We start from the raw sequence: 11,068 nt of genomic DNA on the forward strand, positions 1-11,068 counted from the left end.
TCCCTGGTCCGCCTCCAGAAGGCCTCTCGTATTTTTGTGTCAACCTTTGGACAATAATAATCCTCATCCCGGTCGTCCGGGGGAACAAGCTCCAATCAAAGGAGCAGGAGAGCGCCGCCCCAATTGATTGATGCCAACCCAAATTAACAGCTGACTTTTTCACCTCGCGGTTTTACCCGGGCGCTCTTTCATAGATGCGTTGGGACTCATTTTATTCGCCGCGCCTGCTGTATCTGGCACAGCGTGTCTCGCTTTATCTGTCACTTTTGACGGAAATTCCATCAGCCCCGATTCCGTGGGGTGTTTGTGGATTCGCCTCAGCCATGCATGCCTGGCCTCGGCTCTGGCAATTGGAGCAGCTGGGGGCAGTCAGTAGGTATAAATCACGCGGCTCTGTGTACGGCTCCACACTGCTGCCCAGAACCACTGAGAAGGGAAGAGACCCGGAGGTCACGACCTCCAGGATGTGTGTTCTCAGCACACCGATACCTTCAAAATGCCATGAAAAGGACCCCAAACTTGTAAGAATTGTAAATAAAAAAACAACAACAAATAAATACATGGTTTTTAATGTACAGGTGTCATTCAATTAACAGTGAAATTACAAGCAAAAAAGAATATTATGTGGTTTAGAAAATCTTGAGGTTGGACACAAAGATACTTAGTTTAATGTAGGAAATGAGGCGTATTTGTTTCTTTTTAGGGTAAAAAAAGAAAAGAATCCAGCTAGAAACAGGTAAAAGTAAAGATCTGAGCAAAGAACACAAGGAATCTAAAAAAAAAGATTAAGTTCTGAAGGCAACTCAGAGTTTCGATCCCTAATATGAAGGATTCCTTCCTCCTAACGAGGGTCGTGACCCTTGAACTCTCGAGTTCTCAGGTGTCGTCATTGACCAGCTGCATCAATGCAGCGAAACCAGACTCAAATACTCAGGTACGAGCTCCCTCACAGGTGTACTCGAGTAATTCAACACACTCGGTTACACTGAGCAAAGTGCTGCAAGTGAGTAGTTCCTGGTGCAGTCAGTGTGTGTGAGGAGCTGGATCCAAATCCACCAGGCAGCCGTCTGATTCAAAGGGAGCCAAACTGTGTTAAGTTAATTAAGTCTGATAGATGTGTTTGCTTTCATAGCTGATTAAGGTGCTCTCCAGAGCCCCCGAGTTTATACTTCCATCCAAATACTTCCGAAATCTATCAAAGACCCTGTTTTTAACACCCTCGCCCTCCCGTTAATTAAGTTGGGCCTGATCGTTTTAGCTGATGTTTGGAGGCGGGCCAGCACGGTCAGTACCGGGATGCTTGTCATGAACACTTCAGTCTGGGGTCCCTTATTCTGAGCAGCTTGTAATGATTGTAAACTATTAAAAGCAGACCACAGAGGGATCCTTTGTTTCGCAGAATAAAAGGTGGCCGACAACAACTTTAAGTCGACCATGTGTAATTAAAAACGGCCTCCTCTGCAAATGTCAGCCAGAGTGTCCGAAGCCTTTCCAGGCCGACATGATGAGTGTGTCACAGTTCAATTTTCTCTCAAAAGAACCAATGAATAGGTCCAGTCCGCGGCGAACTCATTTGGCACTTGAGTAATGAGCGTTGATGAGGTATTCGGGCCCGTTCTTCCAGAGCCAACTCGGGTGTCTGAGTCTCCGTGGGGTTATTCTCCGCACTTTAAGAGAGTCTGACAGAGAAAAGTGATGTTTCTCAGCGAGGACTCCAGATGTGGACATATTCAGGCAAAACAGAACATTTAAAAAATCTGCTGCGTTGCCTTCACTGACGTGAGCCATCAAGCCTCGTCCTTTGTTATTCTTTCATTTGGACCGAGTGCCACACTCTCCTGCCAGATTCCGTTATATCACCGAGGGCACGGATGAAAATGTGCTTTTGGTTAAGCGTCACTTTTCTTTCATGGGAAGAAAATCTAAGCGGGTCCTTCCTCTCCGGGTCATGTTGCCAGGATGCGACGGGTTGCAGCACGCCAGGATGGTCAATCGTCAACCCTGATGGACGCCAGGGTGACGCATAAAATCAGGCTTGTGTCGTCACGGCGACACAGTCAGTTTCAACCGAGGCTGCAAATGTCCTCTGTGTGCTGCTGGTTACAACTCAGAATGATGTCTTTACTTAAAACTGTGATGTTTCTTTTATCTTATTGGACATATGTGGGTAGGTTAGTTTGAACTATTCTTCCTCAGAGGTGGTCAGTGTTCAGCTGTCCTGGATTCATTTTCATTCCTCCGTCCGAAAAGAGTGATGGAACTGATTTAACTAATGAATCAGGAGCCAAACGACCGTTTGATTAATATTAGCTGTCAGTGGAAGCACAGTGGGTCTGAAACTTTTGGATTAGCAGCTTTGAAACAGCTGGCACGCGCAGACAAAAAAGAAGATGCATTCGGTGGAGGGGGGGATAAAAAGCTGGCTCTGTTTTTTACCATCACGTCAGAACGCACTAAAATGTTTGGACTCTTATAACATTTTTACTTTTATAACAGCTGAAGAATGCATATAAACACGTTGACCAGGATCTGATGACGAGGATTGTGGAGAGATTTTTATGTTGATTGACAGAGTGAGACGTCTTTGCGACACAGACGATCTCTGCTCCAGTGGACTGGAAAATACCATTTCTGCAGAGTATCGCGTCTCTGCCATTTGGCACAACACTCCTCATTACTGTCAAATATGGCACCAAAGATGAAAAGAGGCCGAACGGAACCTCAGACTCAAAGCCAAGGTGTTCACGAGAAACCATTTAGCACAGCAATATTTGAATTCACATACGTAAGTTTAGGTTTTGCTGCAAGTCATAAATGAACACAAAGAAAATTATTTGACGCATTGATTCATTAAATTAAAAATGTATGGATTATGGATGATCTATAGTCTGCATAGAAATACCACCTGAAAACATCTACCGAATAGTGTTTTTTATTTATTCCACCTGGGATGAAAGCGCATTCCACATCTGCAGGCTGTTGCTCTGAGGAAAACTAACTGAAATTGTTGGAAGACAAGGTCATAAAAATCAAATAGGGGATGAAGAATAAAGACTGAACACATGCAGAACCTGAGAAGGAGCAGAAATGTATTCGTCTGCAGTTCCAGATGTGGGATATTCACGGATGTTGACTTAAAGGAAATACTGTCATTAGATGTTTGGGTTTTTTTTCCCCCCGTCATTTATTGGGAAACACAACACAATAAACTCCCTGAGGAAGACCCAGTCTGGTTTTTACAGGCAGTTGCACATATGCTGTTTTCATTCTAATCAAAGTTCTTATCTCAAACAGCCTTGATCAAAACACAGGGTGTTAAAAACGACGTTGTAAATCAGGTCTTTTCTCGCTGAACCTCACGCTGATCATGTTAAAAGAACCCAAGCTGCCATATGGTGCAGCAGCGACTGCCTGGGGTTTTTGTTTTTTAGAGATGCTTTGAGGGGAAATCAGTCAACTCAACACTTTCATTCCTCACACGCTGGATTCAACATCCAGGTGTTGCTCCAGAACAAACAACGTCGAAAACCCTCCGAGCCTCTCAGCTCCGTTCCCATCGCTGCCTGCTGCTTCTTCCATGGTTTTCTCATAAAGCCTCTTGTACTTTGTCTTCATGTCCCTCAGCAGCAGCAGAGCCTCCTGCCTGCTGACGCCCATCTCGCCTGTGCAGAAACGCAGCCACACGTCAGCAAAGCCGGGGTATCAGAGGTGTGCAGAATTAGGAATGTGCATACTTAAGGGGACTTCTCTCCTGCTCGTACTCTCCCTGATTTCTTTCTTCATGTCTTCCGCGCGTTGATCGCGTTGCTTTGGGGGTTTTATGGGTGGAAGCGCTTTAGCCTGCACAAAGAGCATTTTTCTAGTTGTTTTCAGCTGATTTGCAGCGTTCAGGGAAAGAGTTAAGCCTATTCCTACGTCAGACAAGACGCTTTTCTCTCTTCTCCTGTGTGGTTTCGGGACGTCAACTTTTGGTTTGGAGTCTTTGTAAACGTTCCGATTCCTCAGCTGGTCTTCCAGCATCCTAACGGCTGCCTGTATTCCTGTCGGCAGGAGAAAAAGCATCAGGTTCCCCGGCTTTGAGGAGAATTAAAGTGCAGCCCTCACCTAGATTAGGGATGGGTTTAGCGTCCATCAACATGGCGCAGTCTCTTAACGTTACACAAGTGGCGTGTGTGGATTTTCTCTCAGAGGGATTATCTTCAGATTGAGGAATGTCATTCACCTGAACATGAAGTACGTAGTCAGTTATCAGCTGGGGCCTCCTGACCCATATTTCCATCCCGTCACTGTGTGCTACTGCACTTTTACTAAAACACACACTCTGGTAGGTCTGAATTCAGCTTGAATTCAGAGAGAAATTCATTCTTTTTTTTAATCTCTCATCTGACCTGGGTGAGAAAGACACATTCTGGATGTTGTTCCGCATCTTCTCGTCCTTTATTTGTACTCGAGTCTGGTTTTCTTTTGATGGACGCGTCACTCCTGTCAGCCCGAGGGGGGCGAGGTGCATCCTTCAACAGAAACCTGCTAAAGATTCTGTCATCAATCTACAAAAAAAGGTTCAGCCATTCAGATGAAGCATCTGGTGAACTCTGGAGGGCGCTGTGAAGGTCAGCACCTTCCATTTTGGATCATCAGCAAACCCGAGTGGCAGCGTCGTGACTGGCTGCTCTTCACTGTGATTCCCAGTCTGTGCTGGAGGCACTGGACCAGGGAGGGGGGTTCTCCTGCAGACACGAGGGGAGTTACAAAACTCAAAGGTGGAGAGAAGACAAAGAAGAACAAGAGGAAGAAGAGTTACTGGTTCTTCGTGAGGTCAAGGGGTTGGAGCAGATGTCGAGTTCGCGAATGGCCGGAAAACCTGCGACAGCCAGCAGAGCCTCTTCCTGTGTGATCTGAGGATGAAGCAACTGTCAAACCCTCGTCTTCAAGAAGGAGTCAGTCACAACGTGTTCTGCACACCTTGTTGTCGCATAAATTGAGGATCTGAAGCTCTGGAAGTGGCAAACAGGCTCCGGAAAGTGGCCGGTCCCCCTCCCAGTTACACACCTCGAGTAACAAGATGCAAATTTACTGCAGAGGAACCACAAACAGACCAAGCAAAGCTTGAAGATGCAGCACCTGTGAGAGTCTCCTCACACGTTCATCAGGGTTCCTCTCCTCAAAAACTGGATGGAGGAGATGAAAAAGAACGAATAGTTTTGACTGATAAAATAAAACAACAACGGAGAATTTACCATATTCACATTCTTCTATGAAAGACTTAAAGCTGCCTCTCGGCAGCAAATAGGGGATCTCAGAGATGCAGTTTCCCTGAAGGTTTAAATGCCTGAGTCTGTAAAATAAAAGAACAAATAAAATAAACTCTTTTTTGTAAATACAAACTCATTTCTCTATGCAAAATAAGCACCTCTTGAGGTTTTTAATGCTCCAGAAAACTCCAGACGTCAGTCGGTTATCATCAAGATGCAGCACCTCCAGTGCTGGAAACCCGGGGCCCTCTTCTGGGGGTGACCTCCTGAAGCCGACCACAACACAACATCGGTCCGTAAACGCCGTGGTCACAGTCAGGTCAAAGGTCGTTCCGGAGACCCGCAGGTCAGTTTCAACAACAGCAGCGTGATTTGGTGAGTTCAACACTGGTATTTTGTTGTCAGGTCGGAACACGTGTGTTGAATTTGCTCCCGTTGCTATGGCATCAGCCAAATGTTCTGCAGAAGTCACATCGGTTCGTGTTTACGCGGGGAAAGCGAATCTGAAGATTTTATTTCTCTGGGGAGGTGAGATAAACATTTTGTCAAAGTGCTGGAAATGAGACGGCCCGCTGCACGTGTCTAAACAGAATCCCAGAGATAAAGTAAGTGTCCCTGCTTCACTTACTTCACCTCGCTTTATTAGCATATCTGGCACATAATATTGTGGTTCGTGCTGAAGATCTGGCTGTAACTGCACAGATCCAAGGCAACGTTAAATCTAATAATGCTAGGATCATATATTCACTCCTGCTCCATTTGCTGTGACCCAGTAACATATATGGTGATAATTACATCCCTGTGCAAAATGATCCCAATAGACGCCTGTGCCTGTGGAGATAAGCTCAAGGTCAAAAGGTTAATGAATGTGTACTTTACAGCCACAACATTAAAAATATGATTAGCTGCTTCTTATTCTACCAGCTTCTCCGTGAATCATATAAATGGGTCTTTTGAAAAACGCTCATGAGGAAAAAGGCTTCCTGCCATGACTCACTGGCACGTTGCACAGAGAAGCACTTGGTGGAGCCTGACCTACATGTTTTTCCCCTTTTCTCTAAAATGAGGTATCAGTTGGAGGAGAATGCAGAAAAGCCGTTCAAAAAAAAATTCTTTGGACAAGTCTTAGTGCTTCACGGGGAACGTGGTACTAACAGCTCAGTGGCACGATGACAGGAGGAGCCCATATTAGGAGGAAGGTGAAGAAGGTCGTTCCCGGTTAGATGAAGAACCTTAAGACGTGGAAGTCGACCGATGGCTGCAACAGAGCTGGCAGACACGCTGTTATAAGATAGATCCAAAACCTGCACAATTTACAGACCAGAATATCAATAGATAATTTAAAATATATATATAAGACATTTTCAAGGCTACATGCAGGCTCAATACTACTACTACTACTACTACTACTACTACTACTACTAATAATAATAATAATAATAATAATAATACAATGATGGTTTGCAGACAAGAATATGTACAAATGGTTACCTGGAGATGTGGGAAGTCAGCAGCACAGAACTTCATGTGTTTCAGACCATTTAACGACAGATTAAGTTCTCTTAATGACAGAAAACAGCTGAGGGAGTCTGCAGAGCAACAACGTCATTATTTGAATTATGTAATTTCAGCCTGAAGGAGAACTGAGTCGTCATTAGTCGTCACCTAATGAGAGGGAGTTAGCTGATGCGTCGATGAAAGCCACATTGTGGAACTCTCTGAGCTCTTCTGCTTTGACCTGTCACAAATATAACAATTATATGGGCTTTTTAGAAATTCTAAAAATAATCAGATTACCATCCACGGGAACAGATGGAAAATTATTCTTACAGAATTCATGTTACGCTCACTGATGTGGACGGAGCAGAGATCAGTTGGTTTGTCAACGCAGTGCAGCCTCAGCTAAGGAAGAAGATGAAAAGATGGAAATATTTGAGAGCCATCTTTATTCAAGCTGATGTCAGCACCTTACCAGGAATGCTCCATCTAACGTACGACCCTCAGCTCTCTGGGTCGGGAATTTCCGACAAGGCTTTCTCCTTTGATGTAGATTCTTGTATTTCTGCTCCTCTGCCTTTCTGAAAGCAGCCAACCAATGACCAGCACCTACGGGAATAAAAGGTTCAAATAAAATATTATCAGCAGATATTGTTTTGGATCCATTAGACTACTGACTGACTTGACCTACTGAACCTTTATTTCTGTCTCAGATATAATGTAGCAAGGACTCTTCTCCTAATATGTCTAAAAAATTGTGTATTTATTAATGGCAAAAATGTGTTATCTAGCACGATGGTTATAATATTTTTATTACATTAAATTTACTTTTATGACAGGAGCTAACATTATAAAGAGTTGAATGCAGCTTTCTCTGTGTATAAGTGTGCAATATTTGTTCTCAATGGTTTTAAAGTGATGAAATAAAACCCACCGTTATTTCTTTGCCGAGCTGTCCGAGAAGGCAGACATTTGATAGAAAAGTTCCGCTCCTCATGACAGGATGTCGCATTCATCTCCCTCTTGGGGCAAATTTTTTTATATGAGGATTGCAATTTGACCACTGGGTGCAACGAGTCACACTGTAGTGGTCCGTGTCCTAGCAACAGAAAGTAAGGTGAGGTGCACTCCTCCGTCCAGCAGGTGGCGGTAGACACTTAACATGATGTCACCCATGTAGACGAAGACGGAAGAAACCGCTGTTTCGTAGCTTGAGATTGTTATAAGACAGTAGATTGCCTGCAAACACACCATAATACGCAACTCGTTCATCAACCATTAACTGAAAAACGACGCTACAGTTTTATTAGTGCAGTGGAATGTGTCACAGTAGTGATTAGGGTGATTTTAAATCCTGCTCTTTCTCGCTTAACGGTTGATCTAATGCGTTGTGGTCCATCCATCGTACTGAGCATGCGCGACTTCGCATCTTAGCGCCGCTACAAATGTTATCATAGTTTCGCTACCGCGTCTGCCATTACGCTACAGAGTAGCGAGGGCTGCATTTTTAAAGCCCCCTTACACTATTTTTGTTCGGGTTGTTGCCTTATCGTGAATCAACGCGTCTCGCATCGGTGCGATGCGTCTAAACCGAAACGGGAAGCGCGCGTGACTGTTTTCGATTCTGTTTCCTGTTTTTTTTTTTGTTTTTTTTTTTTAATTATTATTATTTTATTTTTTATGAACTCGAAGCATCAGTGTCGTGAACGCCAGGGCTACCTGATGTGGGCTGAGACTGCACGATATAATGGCGCCCATGGAAAGATCAAGGGCAACAACTGCGAGGAGTAACAAGTGAAGGTAAGGCGTTTGATGTGCACGGGACTGCGCACGGATGGCACCGTTTGTACCGATGGGGTCATTTATTTGTGAGGATCCGCAGGGGTATGAACTCTGTGCGAGTATGTGGATGAAAGAACACTACCAAACGAAGAAACCCCTTAATATGTTTACAACATGTATTTACAGGAACTGTAGTGCACCATGGGAAACTCGCCATCAAAAAGTGCCAGCGGAGAGGAGCCAGTCAAAACAACTTTATTTGAAAGAGAGCCAGATGGAATAACATACAGAATTCCTGCTCTGATTTACCTGAGGCACAGCCACACCTTCCTCGCCTTTGCAGAGAAAAGATCCTCGCCCTCTGACTGCGATGCCAAAAACCTTGTCATGAGGAGGGGAACATTGAAAGATGATGGCTCTGTACAGGTTGTCACATTCTGCAATAGCCACGATAAAACATCCACGTTCAACACTTAAAAAGTGCAATCAACTGTGTTTTTGATTGATCCCCTTTGTTGTTTTTTTAACAAATGTCTTCCAGTGGTCTACGAGCCAGGAGCTGTCAGTGGCGTGTCTCCCCAACCACCGAGTTATGAATCCCTGCCCCGTCTATGAAAAGAACAGCAAAACGTTGTTTTTGTTTTTTATCTGCGTCTGGAGGCACACCACAGAGTGGAGACAGATCCTCACAGGTAAGAACAAGACCCGCCTTTGCTGCGCCACCAGCACTGATGACGGCCAAACCTGGAGTCCAGCTAAAGACTTAACTGAAAGCACAATTGGCGAGGCTGTCCGCAGGTGGGCCACATTCGCCGTGGGCCCCGGCCACGGTGTCCAGCTAGAGAACGGCAGGTTGATCATCCCAGCATACGCCTATTATATCCCTTACAGATGCTTCTCCATCCCCATTCCCTTCACTGTCTGCCCACGAGCGCTGTCGGTATATAGCGAGGACTTTGGCCAGACGTGGCACATTGGTAAAATGCTTAGCAAAAAGTCATGTGAGTGTGAAATGGCGGAAATAATAGACCACGAGGGCAGGAGCCACCTCTACTGTAATGCACGCAACTCCGGGGGCCACAGGTGCGAGGCCCTGAGTGAAAACAGTGGCCTTTATTTTGACAAACCCCACATCGCTCCAGAGCTAATCGAACCACCTTCAGGCTGCCAGGGCAGCGTGATCGGCTTCCCCGCCCCCGAATTCATCCCCAACGACGAGGCCGACAGCAAAGCTTGCGGCACGTCGCTCCTGTCTCCCGACACCCAAACGTGGCTGCTCTTCATCCACCCAACTAACAAGTCCAGTAGAAGGGACATGGGTGTTTACTTGAACCGCTCCCCCCTGCACTCATCGGGATGGGACAGGCCCAGGATCATCCACAGGGGACCGAGCGGATACTCTGACCTGGCTTACAACGGAGACAAGGATCAGTTCTCGTGCTTGATGGAGTGCGGGAAGGAAAGTGAACTGGAGCAGATCGCGTTCACGTCGTTCACCCTTAATGACGTCATGCAGACAGGCAGCAAGAAAGACAAGAAGATGCGTTGAATCGCTCCTTTATTTCCGTGTTAGCGTATAGTTCTCTCATTCCTGTGCAACGTTAGAGTCCCCTAACTACTGTGTACTGTGCTGTAACATCTGTCTGTGTTTACTGTGCTACATTCTGGACATGATAATGCATGCACAAGTCGTGTGTTCTGTTGCCGCCGGTATACACGAAAAGCAATTCCCGTCAGAATGCGAGGCGCTGTGTTTTGAAAAAAGGACTCATTTTAAAAGGTCGGGCGACGGATGCGAAGCATGCCGTGTCGGACTGTCATCTCCAAGTCGGGCTTTGTGTTCAGCATTTTTGCATCTCGTCACCCTGGCAGGATCGTCTGAGCGGGTGGAGACCTACCTCTTTTTAATTTCCTATTGCGGTCACAAATGCCTTCAGTACGGCTGATGCTAAAGCTAAACTCGTGGCAACGAGAGAGGACAAAGATAAGAGTCACGATTTTGAGTTGTTTTTTTTTTGGGGGGGGGGGGGGGGGGCAAGAGTAATCTTTCTTTTTAAACATGATTTGGGACTGTTTTCCACTCCCCAGCACATATATAACAGTTTTTTTCTCCCTTCTGACATTACAAAGTGCAGCTTTATGACCAGATGTGATCAGCTGGCCGTCAATAATCAGAAGAAAGCATGTGACAGCATGTACCCGCTGAGGGACCCTCACCGTTTATATAGCCATTAGAAACTTGCACATAGGAAACCTCGGTAAAAATACCTCGTTGCCTAACGTTATGAAACCTGCGGGTGGATCTAAACTGGTTTCCTTGTTTTGTTGACTGTTGTGAGAAGTGACAAAATCTGCATGAAACTTGTATTTTAGTAGAAAATAATAAACCTGACTTGTGATTCCCTGACTTGTCTCATTCTCCTTTTTGGACATTCCTGTGATGAGAGGGTTTTAGAAAGCATGAGCACAGGCTAAAACATGGATGCTGTCCTTCTCAAATAGACTGAAGATCATGTTTTGATTCATCCGCTGCTAAA

At 45.3% G+C, this 11,068-nt stretch overlaps 2 protein-coding genes across 4 annotated transcripts; one reads left to right on the forward strand and one right to left on the reverse strand.

Moving 5' to 3' along the window:
* Nucleotides 1-3,175: 3,175 nt before the first annotated feature.
* On the reverse strand, nucleotides 3,176-7,848 carry xrra1 (X-ray radiation resistance associated 1). Of its 3 annotated transcripts, XM_029848108.1 has the most exons (17): nucleotides 7,684-7,848; nucleotides 7,225-7,358; nucleotides 7,083-7,154; nucleotides 6,918-6,990; nucleotides 6,744-6,841; nucleotides 6,408-6,556; nucleotides 5,411-5,518; nucleotides 5,238-5,335; nucleotides 5,122-5,168; nucleotides 4,963-5,049; nucleotides 4,802-4,895; nucleotides 4,619-4,727; nucleotides 4,389-4,527; nucleotides 4,105-4,222; nucleotides 3,916-4,040; nucleotides 3,735-3,840; nucleotides 3,176-3,662 (listed from the first exon to the last, which is right to left on the reverse strand). In XM_029848108.1, the coding sequence occupies exons 1-17, from the start codon at nucleotides 7,763-7,765 to the stop codon at nucleotides 3,475-3,477; spliced, it is 1,827 nt and encodes a 608-aa protein (XP_029703968.1). In that variant the 5' UTR covers nucleotides 7,766-7,848; the 3' UTR covers nucleotides 3,176-3,474. The 3 variants fall into 3 exon arrangements, with proteins under 3 accessions (XP_029703968.1, XP_011609880.2, XP_029703967.1); XM_011611578.2 differs by having other exon boundaries at nucleotides 4,389-4,524; nucleotides 5,122-5,335; XM_029848107.1 differs by having other exon boundaries at nucleotides 5,122-5,335.
* Nucleotides 7,849-8,006: 158 nt separating this feature from the next.
* LOC101078624 (sialidase-3) lies at nucleotides 8,007-10,938 on the forward strand. Its single transcript, XM_003971262.3, has 3 exons — nucleotides 8,007-8,549; nucleotides 8,718-8,957; nucleotides 9,073-10,938. Exons 2-3 carry the CDS (start codon nucleotides 8,733-8,735, stop codon nucleotides 10,078-10,080), a joined length of 1,233 nt encoding a protein of 410 aa, XP_003971311.1. The 5' UTR covers nucleotides 8,007-8,549; nucleotides 8,718-8,732; the 3' UTR covers nucleotides 10,081-10,938.
* The last annotated feature ends 130 nt before the right edge of the window (nucleotides 10,939-11,068 follow it).

Source organism: Takifugu rubripes, chromosome 15 (genome assembly GCF_901000725.2).
Source record: "Takifugu rubripes chromosome 15, fTakRub1.2, whole genome shotgun sequence".
In the NCBI taxonomy this organism is placed as follows: Eukaryota; Metazoa; Chordata; class Actinopteri; order Tetraodontiformes; family Tetraodontidae; genus Takifugu; species Takifugu rubripes.